The sequence below is a fragment of the Ambystoma mexicanum genome, chromosome 3q (genome assembly GCF_040938575.1).
Source record: "Ambystoma mexicanum isolate Mex_15411 chromosome 3q, UKY_AmexF1_1, whole genome shotgun sequence".
Lineage (NCBI taxonomy): Eukaryota > Metazoa > Chordata > Amphibia > Caudata > Ambystomatidae > Ambystoma > Ambystoma mexicanum.
The window spans coordinates 10,082,959-10,099,624 of NC_090926.1; the positions used below are offsets into that span (position 1 = coordinate 10,082,959).

The 16,666-nt window shown below is 45.8% G+C and overlaps 1 protein-coding gene across 3 annotated transcripts in view; it reads right to left on the reverse strand.

The window, feature by feature from the left end:
- CACNA1I (calcium voltage-gated channel subunit alpha1 I) overlaps positions 1-16,666 on the reverse strand; it is a 1,993,092-nt gene that overhangs the window by 5,314 nt on the left and 1,971,112 nt on the right. For all 3 annotated transcript variants that reach the window (XM_069652938.1, XM_069652937.1, XM_069652936.1), the window contains exon 35: positions 6,066-6,240. In XM_069652938.1, coding sequence (XP_069509039.1) covers positions 6,066-6,240 — 175 coding nt within the window. The remainder of the gene's footprint in view (positions 1-6,065; positions 6,241-16,666) is intronic.

Consider the following 16,666-nt stretch of genomic DNA (forward strand, 5'->3'; position numbering starts at 1 on the left):
GATAGTCATCCTAACCTGGAAGTGTCTTCTGGGTCACCTACATATGTCTATCCTTTAGGCTTGGTATGGAAGAGGCAATCCCAGATCAAATAGCCAAAATGATTTAAATGGGTGGCTGGCTGGCGTAAATCTCACGCCCATTTCACAGCTAAACATTGTGTATTGCTCCTCCAACTACTTCGCATAGACAGTCTATATGATTCAAAACACTTTTAGAGTAAACCTTTCTTTCTGCAATCCCAATCTATGGTCCACCTTAATGGGGAGACATACAGGCAGACACACACACAGACTTTCTTTCCTCCTTCTACATCAACCCAAGGTCAAGATACCAGAGGAGGGTCACAATATGCCAAATTCCAGACGCGCCAGGCACTTTGAGATCACTACGTTGTTGATTTGGTACAGTATAAAAGCCTTGTAACATAACATAACATGTCATAAATAATAATACATGCCATACGGCGCAACATATTAAAAGGACATCAAAGGACATTCCATAGAGGAAGTCTGAAGTCCAGTGGAGTTCTGTCTTGGACTTCCTTGGATAACGAAAAAGAATCAGGTTATGATAGGCTCAGGGCAAGTGCCATTACGTGCCCAGACGCGGCCTCTCAAAGCACTGAGCCTGATGGGAATGCAGCCAGAGAATACAATGCTTTACCCAATTCTCACCAAAGATGTGAAGGGGAGGAACAGAAGCCAGCAGCACTAAAGGAGCCCTTGCACTACTATGGCCCTGCTTTCACTTCTTTCATTATAAAACACATATCAGCTCCTTGCTCATAGCTTTTGTGGAGGCTGAACATCAACATGTTCTGCTTTTGCTGGTGCTAGAAACTCAGCAGACGGCTCATTGAAAAGAGGGTTGCTTCACGAGAATAGTGGTACCCAGAGAATGCAGAGCAATCATATACCTAGAGGCAGCCGCTACATGATATCCCCATTGACACCGATTCCCGTTTAATGGTTATTCCTGGAGACACTCACATTATTGTCCACGAGATACTCATGGTACAAATGTAGACATGATGGCAATCTAGCTTGTAGGAAGGAAGCTAAAAATAACTTTGACATTTGTCTGGGAAAAAGGTGCCTTGTGGGATACTGGATCATAGGGGTCAGAAGGTCACACTGGTTTGGAATGGGAATCCCGGAGTAATTGTGGTAAGATGGGGCAGGATAGAGCAGTAGATCTACTGTTATGGACACACTCTCCGCCTGCAGGCAAGGAGAACTGTTTTGGAATGTCAGTTCATGGGGCAATATCAGATGCATCACGTCAAGTACCTGCAGCGACTTCCAAACCAACAGGGAGCACATGCGAAGAGAGTTAGAGAAGCACATGAAACGTTTCAAAGGAACAAGTATGTCGTTTCAACGAAAACCCGGACGACGACAGAAATGAGCAATATCTGTTCCAAAGGCCAACTAAGGCACCCTAAATTAAGGCTGCAAAGGTTTGACAGATTCAAAAGACGAAACAGGAAATGTTTTTAAAGTCCCAAAGCTTACAAACAGGTGAGTATAAGAGAATAGGTTTAGACGATCAACAGGGAAAGTGGTACAAAGAAAAAAGACATCCAGAAAAAAGGAGAGGGATAGGAAAAAGAGAAGCTAGAAAGATGAGTTTGAGCAGATCCCCTAAAAAGTACATAATGAAAATAGAAAAAGAGGCTTGACTTTTGAAGTGGAACTCAAACAATAATAAACATAGGTAGACAAACTTGGACTGCAAGACTTATACTTGGCCTCAAGCCCAGGGACTGTATCTCTCCAGCCCTAAATTCTCTCCACTGGCTCCCGGTTGCTGCGAGGAACAAGTTCAAGATCGTCTGCTTCATCCACAAGGCTTTCTGGGTCCTGGGACCCCTCTATATCTAACTCTCTCTCCCTAAATACCTCCCTGTTAGAGCTCTTTGGTCATCTAGCTCCAACTATCTGCAGATCAGACGCTTTTTCCAAGCAGAGAGTGGATGGTAGATCCCTCTCCTCCGCAGATGCCTAACTATGGAATGGCCTCCCTGCCCCTCTCAGACTTGAGCTGGATCTCCTTAAGTTCTGAAAGCTTCTCAGGACCTTCCTTTTCTCTTCCTCCTTTCCTCTCCCACTCCCCTGCTAATGTCACTGTCTGCTTCTTGACTGGCTGCCGGGTTCCCTCAGAGTCCTAAAGGGCACCAAGCCCCACTAATCTAGTCTACTCCTGCACTTGGTCTCCCCTGACGCCCCCATCAACCTGCACTTGCCCTTCCAGGGCCCTCCCTACACTAACCTAGCTGGGTCTGCACCTTTTTTGCCCTTCCAGCCCCTTATGTCACACTTAGCTCGTGGGCCTTCCTTCCCCTGCACTCTCTGCTTTCCCCTGGTTCTGTCCTGGCCTTCCCCGGCACTCACTTTTATCACAGGCCTGGCCGCCCTGACCGTCACTCCGCCCTTCTCCTGCACTTCTCTTTACTGCACTTGAACAATCCAAGGCCAAGTGAGATAATTTTTGTCTTGTCCTCCCTTTTCCCCCACCCTCTTGTCTTGTTGTGCCTCGAAACACATTGTGTCTAGGCGCATTATACATTCCCAATACATAAAACCTTTCCCAGTCTCATTTTCGTACGTCTCAGTTTTAAAAGTAGACTTTAAGACATAAAACAGACTTAATGCATGACATTGTCACCCTGCTAGGAGTGCAAACCAAAGCACAAAATGTGAAAATCCTTAAATAACAAGACTATACCAAATAGTGGAGTGAAAGTTAGTAGATGCTTATTAAACATTCATCCAGTAAATGTCCTAGTACCATAGAATGAGCTGCAAAGATGAAGGGCCAGTAAGATTTTGTAATGACTTGAAAAACAAAATGTTGTCATAAAAATCCAATTAATGGCTATATCATTCCCCGGGTGACTGAGCCGAGTGAAGGATTTAACAGTTATTTTTCAGGCTAACCTGAAGAACATTAAGTGGCAAACTCCCCTAACAAAATATGAAGGAACAGTAATTGCATCTGCTATCCTAAAGGGTTATTCCAATGTGCGGTTCTTTTCTTTGAACTTTATCAGGCAGAGGCAACGTTTTGAAGGTTGGAGCTGATATGTTCTCTCACCCAGATTCCATTTTGGGAGGATGCAGTAGGTGTATTTGGATGACATTGCTATGTGCAGCTAGAGTAGGAAGAATCATCAGGAAAAGGTGCGGGACAGTTTTAGAAACCCTAAGGAAAGAAGATTTCTTGGCTAATACTAAATGGTGTGCTGTAGGACCAGCAGAGTCAGGAGTCTAGGCTGCGTGGTAGAGGCAGTCAGAGGTTTGCTTAAACTCCAGTCGGACAATGGCACAGGCAAACAGAAATGGTACTCATCCCATTACGCAATAAAGGGTGAGCTTTATGTCTTAGTGGATACTAACATTGATGGGTGAAAGGTACTATAAAAATGACAATTACATTAATTGCTGAATTCCCTAGTGTGAGAAACCAGAAGGTGTCTCACCGCTAGTCCCCAGAGATCTGTCATCCAGGTGGCCAGGACAGGGCCATCGCATTTGGATCGAGTTGCTGGGGTGGGCCAGTGCAGGAGCATCACCTGGGTGAGGGGCCTTCGGGGAGTGGGAGTCTGAATGGCGAGACGCGGTACCCCATTCCATGTAACACTTTTACCCCATCCTATCAGATAGGATACCTAGGAACTCTAACACCCCGCCCCTTCCTACACGAACACTTTCACACGGACAGCCCGCTCTGGGAGAAAACAGACTAACATTCGAGCAGCATACCTGACATGTCCCAATGCAATGATCAGGCGAGGTCAGGCAATTACTGACCATCACTCATACCTGCAGCTTTTTAACATGACCCAGGTGTATAAAGATGGGGGCTACGAAGGAAGAGAAAGGCGTTGTATGAGTGAGGCAAAGCACATGAGGAAACAGCAGTTTCGAGAAGGCAGCTGAATGAGAGAAGAAAGACAGCAAAACAGGAGGGCATCGCAAGTAGGGAAATTCCCTTGACATTTCAGACAAGAGATCGTTACTTTCACAAGCTCTCAATATTAGAAAGCATAAGACCAGGAAACCAGGCTGAAGAATCCTGTATTGTTTGTCGGAGATACCCGGGGCCTCCCCCTTCTCCACTTATCAAGGCGGGGAGAAGCAGCTGCCACCATGGTACTGTCCTTGGCGCCAAGAACAAAGCATCGTCAGTGAAATCAACAGAGCCAGTGAGTTAGGGAGACCGATACAAGACCGTTCTGTGTTAAAGCCAAGGTTGCAGGCTGCAACATTGTATGGCGAGCGCTGGAACGAACATTGTTAAAATGCGTGTGAGAAAAGACGCAAATAAAAGTTGAACTGCGGATGAGTGTTTGAACTTTGAAGAGACTTTGATACGATACCTTTGACAGGTTGGTCTGGCACCATATGGGTGCTCAATCGAAGGTCTCTAAGATATCCAGCTGGAAAGTGGCAGGAGTGAAAGTTAAAGGGTTATATTAAGAAGAGAACAACAAATTGTGAATCAAAGTGGTTTTGCGACGGGTCAAGCAAAATCCTGCGCACAGTTTAAAGCCTTCGATTTTGATATAGTAAAGAAAGTTTGGAAAAGTAGATGAATTTGGCCCGAGAATGGTGGAGGAAGACCAATTGAAGGTTTTGTGTTAAAGTGGGTCTGAGCCCGGCAGAGGGGGGCCCAGGGTGAACAGTGAATCACCATAAAAGTTGTGCATATTAGAATCCCGAGGAGAAAGGAACTTTGAATGTTTGTTTGGTGCATCAGGCCCTCTTAAATAAGAGACTTTGAATGGCAAAGAGACTTTGGCCCAGAAGGTCCTGATACTGAGATTTTGAACTGCATCCTCATGCTAGAAAAGCCAGAATAATTGCTAAGCTCTAGTGTGCCGCGTTGTCCCATGCTGGAAACGGGAAGGGAAGCTAAAGGCGCAACTATCCTGACATATCCTTTCTTGAACACTTTTCTTTTGTATAACATTGTTTCCCACACCATTTGTATTTATAAGTAAGGATTGCCAATAGGTTTATTAGTATAGGCCCTTTTATTTTGACCATACTCTACTAGGACTGCGTTATTATTATTTGATGGTTTCTAGCTTGCTCCCATCTTTAGATTTAGGATTAGATAGGCATTTTTCAAACCCAATTGAAGTTCAATAAACAGCCTTGAACTGTGATCACTTGTGTCTGTCTTCACTGTTTGATACCATGCCTTCCTTACACTAGTCAAGCTTCACTCTTTTCAGATAGGAGAAAAACGTTAACCTCAGGAATGGCCACCACACCCACAGGGGTTGCTGTCACATTTAGGAGCATTCACACCTCCCTCCTGGTAGCACTTCTTTGGAAGTACCAGAGTTGGAGCTCTGTTTTTCATTCAGACTGATGCTTGGAAGATTAACTTGGCATAGTACTGTCATAAGATATTAAACATTCCATTTGTTTTACTAGTAGAATTGTACATTTTGACAGCAGAATTAGGTGCAAGTGTAAAGATAACTTCTAGCAGCAAAATGTCCATGGAATTCCTGTTAGTAATGATTGCCTTCGAGGAGGATGTTGATGGTCACGGAGCTAGCCCCTTTGCAAAATGCTAAATAACCAATGTGTTTCTTCCTCTCTAAAACTCCCAATTCAGAGGAAGGCGAAGGGAAAGATACCATCAAATTGCTGACTGCCATGCTGCATGTGATGGAGTGTACAGAATTCTCACAGTCCCCATTTCCCTTGGATCCTCTTACTAATTATAAGCCATGGCATGGAAAAGTAAAATATATGGGAATAGCTCAGGAGAGAAGGGCCTCCATCTGCTCAATACTACTCTCCTAGGAGACTGCATTCCATGGCAGGATGTTACTATTATACGCTCATCACTTCCCTGCCAGTGTGCGGTAGTGAAGCAATCAGACACATGGCAGGCAGTACAGTGAGGCACAGACCCCAGAGTACCCTGCTGTTATCCATACATCAGCAAGCAGTCACTGTGGAAACATATGCGCTCAGCAGCAGGGGATGTTGGAGATAGGAAGACGTGTAGTTACGTCGGGGGAAACAGATAGGCATCTTACCTGGGATAGGGTCTTCCTTTGGCCAACTGTCCCAAGGCTGGTCTGGGTTCAGAGGTACCTTCTCGATGTTGCCAAGATAGTGATCAAGGGCTGGTGATCCCACAATGCTTTCCAGGGGGAAGAAGTTCTCATTGAAACCTCCGATGCCAAGGGAGTCTGGACTGCCTTGGCTATCCTACAGGAGAAAGACAGAGCAAGGGTAAGACATTGCGATTGGGTAGGGGGACAGGGAGCAAAATACATTACTGTATATTGACAGATGAATCCATTTAGTTTGATAATTTCCCTGTAGCAGCACAGACCCTACTTGTCTCTGACTTTGGATATAATAGGCAAGCAACACGCTTAGAAAAATTCAAGCTAAATTGCTACTACAGGCAACAGAAAGAAAACAAAAAATCATGAGTGAGGATGAAGGAATCCCAATGAAGCATGATGAATACAAGTATTAGTCCATACAGAGTTATGGATGGTGCAGACCACCTCCCAAGGTAACCCTCGACCCATTAAGCTACAGGGACCATTTCAACATTTGATAGCAGGGAATGGCAGCAGATGGATGCACTTTTTTGCACGACTATACTGTTTATACTTGGAACGAGAAGTCACAGTTGCTGGATTTGAGCGGGAAATCGGGAAAAAGTTGAGTCTCCTTAACATTGCTCTAGCGTCGGGTGACCAGGCCCAGCCTGTTTCTTGCTCACGTGTGATTTATTCAGCAGTAAGCAAGGGCAGATTATTTCAGAAAAACGGTCGAATTGTAAGTGTTCTCAGAATTTGAGAAAGATGTCCAGAATTTAAACCGTTTGGTTGTTAAATGTTGGGAGTCAGCTATCCTAGGGAAGCTGAACAGAGAACGGAATGAGTCTGTCATCTGTGGTTACATATCCAAGCCTGGTGGGCTCAACCTATCTTGCAATATTGACCTCAGGAAGAGAATAGGGGGAGAGGTACTAGTGCACACACCATGATCAAGAGTAGGAGGAGGGGATGAGCCACCAATCTGAGATCCATCAGCAAGACTACTGTGCAGTCCAGATCAGGGGCTGACTGAACCACTGAGGGGAATCAACCAAGAGATGTTGCTGTGAAGGAGGGCACATAGAACGCAAACCACTGAAGTTTGAGAGTGAAGACGAGGTATGCAGAGGACACACTGAACCTGTGATTAATATGGGGGAGAGGAGCAGAGAATCTGGACAAGGACATTGGCTCAGTGTCAAGGTGAGCCCATGTGATTCCCGCGTACCTGTAGTCCGGCGTGGTTGACGGTGCAGTAAAGTGCTGGGAAGGGGTGTCCGTCTGGTGCTATAGGCAGTGTAGTGTGGGAGTCCACCTCTTGACTAAAGCCAGAGGGTGATGACTAGGGTGAGGCAGGGAGCAGTTCCCCAGAACCACAAAAGAGGAGCCCCCCACAATTAACGTGATGCCTGGCAGTGCAAAGCACTGAGCGTGGGTGGCCAGGAGTTGAAAAAGAAAAGAATAGTAGAATTGCGAGAAAGGAGGCAACAGAATAAGGTTTCCAGCACCAGGGCAAAACATGCAGGAAAAAGAGAAAAGTAACTAGGCTAGCCAGCAGGATACTAATGCAAAAGCTGCAATACCAGAACAAGCAGCAGTGTTCAGGCAAGCAACAAGTAAAACTCAAGATGATGTTTTGATGCACCAAGGTCGGTGTTTGCAATGTTCTTATGTGATGTGCAGCCAATGTAGGCCGTGCACCTGCTTGCGGGTTACACGTGGTAATAGACCATGCAGCCTGTACCGCGCATGCAAGGAATGCAGCTGCATGGCTTGAAGACCGGCCACGGTCGCAGGTGGCCCCGAAGTTGCCATCAGACCCGCCTCGGAAGAGAGACGTGGAGTGTCAGCCGGATAAGTGCCACGACATGCCGCCCACCACGAGGACCGGAAGGAGCACCAGGCTTCCAAGGACAACGCAGGTAGAATTGGCGAATCAAACATGGGGCATGGACACCAGTAGCTGGATCCCAGGCATTTGGCACAGGATGCATATCCTTTCCAGGACACCAGATAGTAGAGTCAGCCACAGCAGAAATTGCTATCACAAATGTCAGCAACCTCATATTCAGGGGTTTCATCCTTCATAAGAGGCCAAGGCCGCGGGCTGTGGCACCAAAACACATCGCCTCGATAAGGCTTCAGCAAGGATATGTGAAAGACAGGGTGGATCCTCTGGGAGGTAGGCAGCTGAAGACAAAATGCCACAGAAGACAGACAGTGAATGATCTGGAACGGGACAGCAAAACGAGGGATGAGTTTTCGAGGGACATTCCGCAAAGGTAGGTTTCTGGTTCAAAGCCATACCTTGTGACCAGATATACAGGTTTGACAGTTTGGTGATGGTTGACTGCTTTCTTAACAGCCGCCTGAGCAGTTTGAAGGAGTGCTGTAACTTACTGATGAACGTCCTTTAAACTAGGCACTAGGCCAGCACTGGATGTCGCAAATCCGTGGTTACTTGCAGTCATGGGCAACATGTTCGGATGGAAACCCATGCTACAGAAAAAGGGGCTGACACCAGTGGAATGAGCTGAGTTGCTATAGGCCACTTCTGCCATGAGCAGGTACTTATTCCAGTTAGATTGGATGCCGCTAGTGAAACAACACAGGTACTGCTCCAGAGTCAGATTGGTCTGTTCCAGTTCGCCCATTCGTTTGGGGATGGTATCTGAAACTGAAAGCAGTGTTTATGTCAAAGAGTCTGCACAAAGATGTCCAGAAGTGGGAAGTGTATTGTGTGCCACTATCAGAGATGATTTTGTCGGGTAAGCCATGTAGACAGTAGATATGGGTAAAGAAGCCTTCCGCCATCCGTGGAGTGGTAGGTAGACCAGGTAGTGGAATAAAATGTACCATTTTGGAAAAACAGTCCACTACCACCATTATACATGTTGACGCATCCAAAGGAGGCAGATCTACAATGAAATCTGTGACAATGGTATGCCAGGCATGGTGAGGTATGTCCAAGGGATGCAGAAGTCCAACCGCTTGTGTTCAGACTTGGCTTGGCTTGGGCACAGATAGGACAGGATGTTACATATTCCCGTGCTTGTTCTTGTAATCCTGGCTACCAAAATTGTCAGCTGATAAGTTCAGCAGTGGCTCAAATGCCCCAATGGCTAGCCAGGGTAGAGCCATGGATCTGAGAAAGAACAATACCCCGTAGGTTCGAAGTGTGTATGTAGAGTCGATTGTTGTGGAAGAGCAGACCATCTTTCATACTATCCAATGGTTTCCCAATCAAGACTGGTATGTCAGGATCAATGGTGGTTTGATTCAGGGGTTGAACTGCTGCCAGGAAGTGTGACAGAAGATAAGACGAATCTAGGATGTTCGGCACTCCTGGAAGTGTATAAGGAGCAGGACAGAGTGTTGGCTTGAATGTTCTGTGTGCCCGGTATGTAAGTCACAAAAAAGTCATATTGCAAGAAAAAGCATGCCCATCTCACCTATCTCCCATTATGACACTGTTGAGTACGAAGGTACTGCAGGTTTTGGTGATCAGTGTGGACTTCAGCCTTGAACCGTCCACCTAGAAGATGCTGCCCCATTACTCAAAAGCCACCTTGATGGCCAATAGTTCTTTCTCGATAATCAAGATGTCCTGGCCACTGGGTGTCAACCTCCTGGAATAATAGGCCACTGGTAATTTGGTTTGAGTACTCTGATCCATTTGGAGAAGAACAGCGCCCAGCGCCTGTTCCAAAGCATCTGCTTCCATGATGTATGGCCGGGTTGTGTCCAGATGTTGTAGGATAGGAGCTTGAGTAAAGGCAAACTTGAGATCTTGGAACGCTTGTTTAGCTTTCTGATTCAATTTATCGGGTTGTTTGGTACTCATTCGTTTTTTGTTAATTCCAAAGTTTTAATGGCAACATTAGAGATGAAGCCCCTGTAGTAGTTAGCAAATACAATGAATCATTGTAAAGCTTTGAGATCCGGGGGTGAAGATCCCAATAGCATTTCCCGTACCTTTTTGGGATCCATCTGTACTTCCTCTGCGCTGATAACATAGCCCAGACACTCCATAGTGGTCACATGGAACTGGCCTTTTTCCAGTTTGGCAAAGAGATGTTTTGGCTATAAGCGTCTCAAGACTTCTGTTAAATGAGTGACATATTGTTCTGGGGTTATGGAAAAGACTAGAATATCATCCAAATACCCCCATATGGCCTGGCCAATCAGGTCTGAGTACACAGAGTCCATGAACCACTGTAAAATCACTGGGGCATCACTGAGACCAAATGGCATCACTTGTACTCAAAACGCCCAAAGGGTGTTTTAAAAGCTGTTTTCCACCTGTGCACCGACTTAATTCTGACCAGGTGGTATGCCCCCCGCAGATCCAAGTTGGAGAAAATCTTAGCATTATGCAGAGAATCCAGTATGTCTGTGATCAGAGGCAACAGGGAACAATATTTAATAGTGATGTCATTGAGCAAACGACAAAAAACAGAGGAGAGCCAAGAGAAGACTTTTAGGGAGCTATATATCCATGTTCAAGACACTCGGCCAAAAACTTCTTCAATTCTGTATATTTCACCTCAGTTAAGGAATAGAGCCATCCGTTGGGTAAAACATGGCTGGGTTCTAAGTTTATCTCGCAGTCATAGTCTCTATGTGGAAGTAAGAGAATAGGCACAGTCTCCCGAAAAATGTCTTAATTTTGTTGGTAATCAACTGCCAGGGACAGACATTAAATCTGTTGGCTCAAATCGACTCAGGAAGTGGCTGTGCAGTATTCCACACAGATGAAGAACAGTTAGTAGTGCCGGAGAGGATAGTACAGTGGTCTGTGGCGAAAATCACGACACAAGTGGACACGTTGAGGCATGGATTATGAGTCATGAGCCATGGTAGGCCCAATACTATCGCGTACACAGGAAATTTGATGATATTGAGAGATTCTCCCCCTTCATTGAGGTAGGTCTGTGGACTCTTCCCTCATCTATGCCCAATCCGCCAATAATTCTGCAAAAAGCGCTCTTCAACGTGCACGGCCCCTAACTTGGCAGAAGAATTACTGATCTGCCTCTACGCTCGCTATACAGCGTTCTACAATCAGACCCACTCCGAGTGGATCTCGCTGGCGACCGTCCAAGATGGCCGCCCGATGCCCCAACTCAGCTGCTTCCTGTTGTGGCACACCCAAGCCACTCTGCTGGCCCCATTGGCTGGCTAGCATGCTTTTCTGGACAATCCTGCAAGCCGGTAGGCGTAGAAGGCCTCCAGCACGAAGGCCTGCACTAAGGCCTTTCTCCTGTCCCAGCCTGTCCACGCCTTTCCAGCTGACCGCCGGACACTCTGCTCGACGGACCTCTTCCGGAGAACTCACTACAAGGTACACTTCATGCCACCGAGGCATACCACCAACCCCAACGTGTTGCCCATCCCAGGCTCTCTTTACGTTGTACGTTCATCTGAGCACTCATTATCTGTAGCCGATGCACCATTGCCGCTGTATAACCGTGCTGTACCTTACCGCCGGGCTTCCGCCCTCTGCGCACCACCACAGGCCATAAGGCTATCATCATCTTAGCCACCTGCATACCAACGCCTGCACGGCTAGGGTCCATACCCTGCACTCACTCACTAACTACTGCTCTGCAAATCCTCGTAAAGTACTTGCACACAACCCTATCACAGGCTACTGGGCGCACCCTCACAGACAGTTATTTCACCTAAGTGATCTATCACTATATCCACTCTGATACTGCCATGCTGACATTATCACCTGAAACTATCCATATAGTGGGATCTGAAACAAGGCATAACTTGAACGTATTCTCTGCCTCTATTTGCTAATAAATGCACATAACTTTCAGGATTTAGCATTTTTTGCCATTACTGTGAATGTCGATTCTAGGCAAGCATATAAGTATTCTCCGCCTCTGTTGCCAAATAAGTATACCTACCTGTCAGGATTTAGCATTTTTGCCCTTACTTTGATTTTCGAATCTAGATAAAGTATGAAAGTATTCACCACCTCTGTTGCCAAATAACTATGCCTACCTGTCAGGATTTAGCATTTTTGCCCTTAATGTGATTTTCGAATCTAGATAAAGTATGAAAGTATTCTCCACCTCTGTTGCCAAATAACTATACCTACCTGTCAGGATTTAGCATTTTTGCCCTTACTGTGATTTTCGAATCTAGATAAAGTATGAAAGTATTCTCCGCCTCTGTTGCCAAATAACTATACCTATGCAAGCATGAAAGTATTCTCCGCTCAACTGCCTATAACGGCACATAACTGTCAGGATTTAGCATTTTTTGCCTTTACTGTGAAATTAGAATCTAGACAAGTATAAAAGTATTCTTCGCCTTTGTTGCCAAATAACTGTACCTACCTATCAGGATTTAGCATCTTGCCCATATGGTAGAAACTGCTCATAGGCATACTCTGGAAATGACCTGCAATAATAATTGCTGCCCTACTTAGACACAAGAGACCCACCCTTACCACTGAAAGTAAATCTGACCACCCATAAAATCAGCCTCCTCCTACTACAAATCGACAAGTGACCACTATCCCACCCAATATGAGTATAAATCAGAAAACCCTGACCACCCTATTCCCACTTGGTCTGATCATCATCATGGCCTTCACTACCTTCCTAACATGCCCACCCAAGGACAGAAATACAAGACTCAGGGTAAGACTGCCCTGCCTCTATGAACCCGAAACCAACAACACAAATACGCACACTAGACTTATCACAACCTACTCCACTGAGCCTCTATCTAAGCAAGCTCAGGCAATTAAAACAAACACCCCAAACTCGTTCACGCTTCCACCTCAATAAAGAACCTCAGAAGCCAGAATACCCACACAACCATACTCCCAACCTCACCCAAACTCAATAGCACTGTGAAGTTAACTGGATCGCTTATCAACGCCCGATCTATGGTAGCCCATGCTACCGAAATAGCAGACATCCTAGTTAATGATAATCTGGACCTGCTTGCCATAACTGAAACTTGGCTCCATGAGGCAGCAGGACCAACCCTTATGAGAGCTGTCACCGACAGCTACCAGATACTCAGAGCAGATAGGCCTAAAGCTAGAGGTGGTGGATTAGGCATCATCTCCAAAACCACCCTCCCCATTAGGCTTGCCACCTCATCACCATGCCCATCTTGTGAAATACTCACAGCTAAACTGCTGCGATCTAATAACCGCATGCTTACCATCCACTTGGTGTACAGGCCACCGGGACCACTAGGAAATTTTGAAGATGACCTAACCAGTCTCTTAGCCAATAATACAAAAGACCACTCACAAATTCTGCTGATGGGTGACATTAACCTTGGCTTTAATGATACAGCTAATAAACACGCTCACTCTATAGCAACCTTACTAATTGATCACAGATTCACTCAAAAAGTCTTCACTCAAAAAGTCACACAGTCCTTGACTGGGTATCCGATCTAAACTGCAATATCGCCATTACTGATACTGTCCCACAACTCTGGACGGATCACTTCCTTATCAGATTCTCCCCCACACTTGATCTCCTCAGCCCCAAAACTATTAGCATGGCACCTCCCCTCTCGACCCAAAGTAACAAGGACATCTCGGCAGAAAAACACACCCCCCACCTCCTCCCTGTCATTAACGGGCTGGAAAGTGATGCCGATCCTGACACACTAGCAAATACCTTCAACAACGCCATGACCAAGGCACTGGACACAATCGCACCAGTCAAACTGTGCAAAGGCAAGCAGGAATCACATCTGAATACCTGGTTCATGCCCCAACTAAAAGAGCAAAGACTACAAAAAAGAAAGCTCCAAGCGATCTGGCAAAGCTCCCCCACCAGCTCCAACAAAGATAAACTAACTGAACTATCTTATCTCTACAAAAAACAATACTAAAAAGAATATACTCAATGTCAGAATTGCAATAGCCAAATCCAACACTAAGGAACTCTTCTCCATCCTACGGGAAATTGAGTCACCAATCCAAGTGATAGATAATGCACCCAAGGACAAGACATGCTGTACCAACATACAAAATTCCCTAGCAAATAAAATATCCTCTCTCCAACTCAAAATAGCCAACAAAAAGGCCACACTGCCCCTCTTCGATCAACAACCTCCACAAAAGACGGAAACAAGAACAACCCGCCCTTCAGTTTCAAGACCATCTCCACTATTGACACAGAAAAAGTCATACTTTCCCTCAAACCGTCTAACTGCAAAGGCGACAGCTGCCCAGCGCAAATAATAAAGGATGCAGCCAGGGTCCTAGCCCCCTTTATTTCCACGCTCATAAACTCCTCCTTTAAATCAAACACAGTGCCGACCAACCTGAAAGAATCTTGGGTCCTCCCCCTGCTTAAAAAACAAACCATAGATCCTACCATACCAACTAACTATAGACCCATCACCACCGTGCCTTTCGTACTTAAAACTATTGACAGAGTAGCTTACTTACAAATTCAGGATTATCTAGAAACCAACCATCTACTAGGTCCACGACAATCTGGCTTCCGCCCCCTCCATGGCACTGAAATATTCTTGCTAGACATCAAGACTCAAATCGAGGAGCTGAAGGATAACGGGAAAACAGCTCTGCTACTTCTATTGGACTTGTCAGCAGCCTTCGACGTGGTGGATCATGCAGTCTTATGCAACCATCTTAGGCTTGCAGCCAACTTCTCAAGTAAGGCCATAGCATGGGTCCAATCCTTTCTAGCCAACCGCACTATGAGAGTCTTCTCCTCTTCAGCCTCCGCCGATCCTATCCAAATATCCTGCGGAGTCCCACAAGGATCCTGTGTCTCACCCACCATGTATAACATCTTCACCAAACCGCTGTTCGACAAGTTGGATAGACTGTGCGTCACCTACACTAACTATGCAGATGACACCCAGATGCTCATACCCCTTTTGGGCAACTTCAAAGCAGACTCGGCCTTGGTGAACAAGATATATATCCTCATTCAGGCATGGATGGCATCACAGAGCCTCTGCCTGAATGACGACAAAACTGAGATACTGATCCTAGGCTCTGAATCCAACCTCAAAAAACTAAGCCCAAACTATGCATCCTTCAACATTGATAATAACATTATCAAGGGGATGCCTGTGGTCAAAACCTTAGGATTCTACTTGGATTCCTCTCTCACCCTTAAGAGGCAAGTCAACTCCCTTGCCTCCTCAACAGCCTACACTTGCAAACTCATCCAAGCCGCTAGACCGTACCTCTCTAGCACCAGCTGCATTACCCTGGCCAATGCTCTCATAATGTCCAGATTAGAATGCTGTAACGCCCTCTACTCGGGAGCCAACAAGTATGTCACAGATAAACTACAAAGACTGCAAAACAATGCCCTGAGAGCAGCACTGAATATCCCCCACAGAGAGCACATTACCAAATTCAGAATAAAGGCACACTGGCTAAAAATAAAGCACAGAATCTTCCTCAAAACAGTTTCTCTCACTTCCAAATGCCTGAACAACATAGCACCTCCCTACCTTTCGGAAAAAATCACCAGGAGAACAGCCACCCGCCCCAAGAGATCTGCCAACGCATCCATGCTCGAGATCCCTAGATTTAAACGATCCACGGCTGGAGGAACCAGCTTCCCAGTAATAGCTGCGCAATCTTGGAATATGCTCCCTCCTGACCTTAGATTGGGACACCCTTACCCTAAATATAGACATATGTACTGAAATGGCTTCGCACTAATGACTCGTAACTGGATCCTCCTTACCCCCTTGCTACTGTCCCTTACATGACCACTGCACCTCTTGCATCTGCCCAAGCTTCACCGGGCACAACTACCGCACCTTTTGCATCTACCTAGGCATTAACCAATATGTAATTACTTGCCGCCATCATGTTGTAACCACTGGCGCTAGTACTAAATCTTGCCTGGATTCTTATATGTACGTGAAAGTATGTATGAAGATGTATGTATATGCATGTATATGCAATATGTACTGTAACTAAGCTTTAAGACTACTTATACTGCTGCGCCCAGCTACCTACGGGTCTGGTGCGCATTATCAAATTAATAAACAAACAAACAAACAAACTAATCGCTTGTGGTGCTGGTTTATTTCCAATAGCAATGGTAGGGATTAATGGTCTATAGGTCCGGAAGATGACGGGGTCCCATCAATGAGCTGTACTTCAGCGTTATATTCTTTATGTTTCTGAGCATTGGAAGAAGACAGAACAAAGTCCTTGGCCAAATAATTACCAGTGGCCACACAGTCCAATAATGCGGATGCCAGAACTGTGTCTTTGGGTTTGGTGCCCCATGTCAGACATACCAGAAGAATAAACAAGGGAGTTGGTGACATCAGGGATCCAGACTCTTTGGGAAGATAATTCTTGGATTTGGTTGGGGCCACCCTAAGCTTCCCATACGGGGGTAGTGTAGAGAAGCAGATGTACACGTCACCCATAGGGCTCACCCCTCACCTCTGTCATACTGGAAGAACAGTAAGAGAGCGCTGTGCATGACACCTGATATCGCCCCAATACCACATTGAAGATATGAGAGATGTTATGCACTCAGACAACCATGTCAAATGTACCCTCAAATGGAGGCAGTAGACAT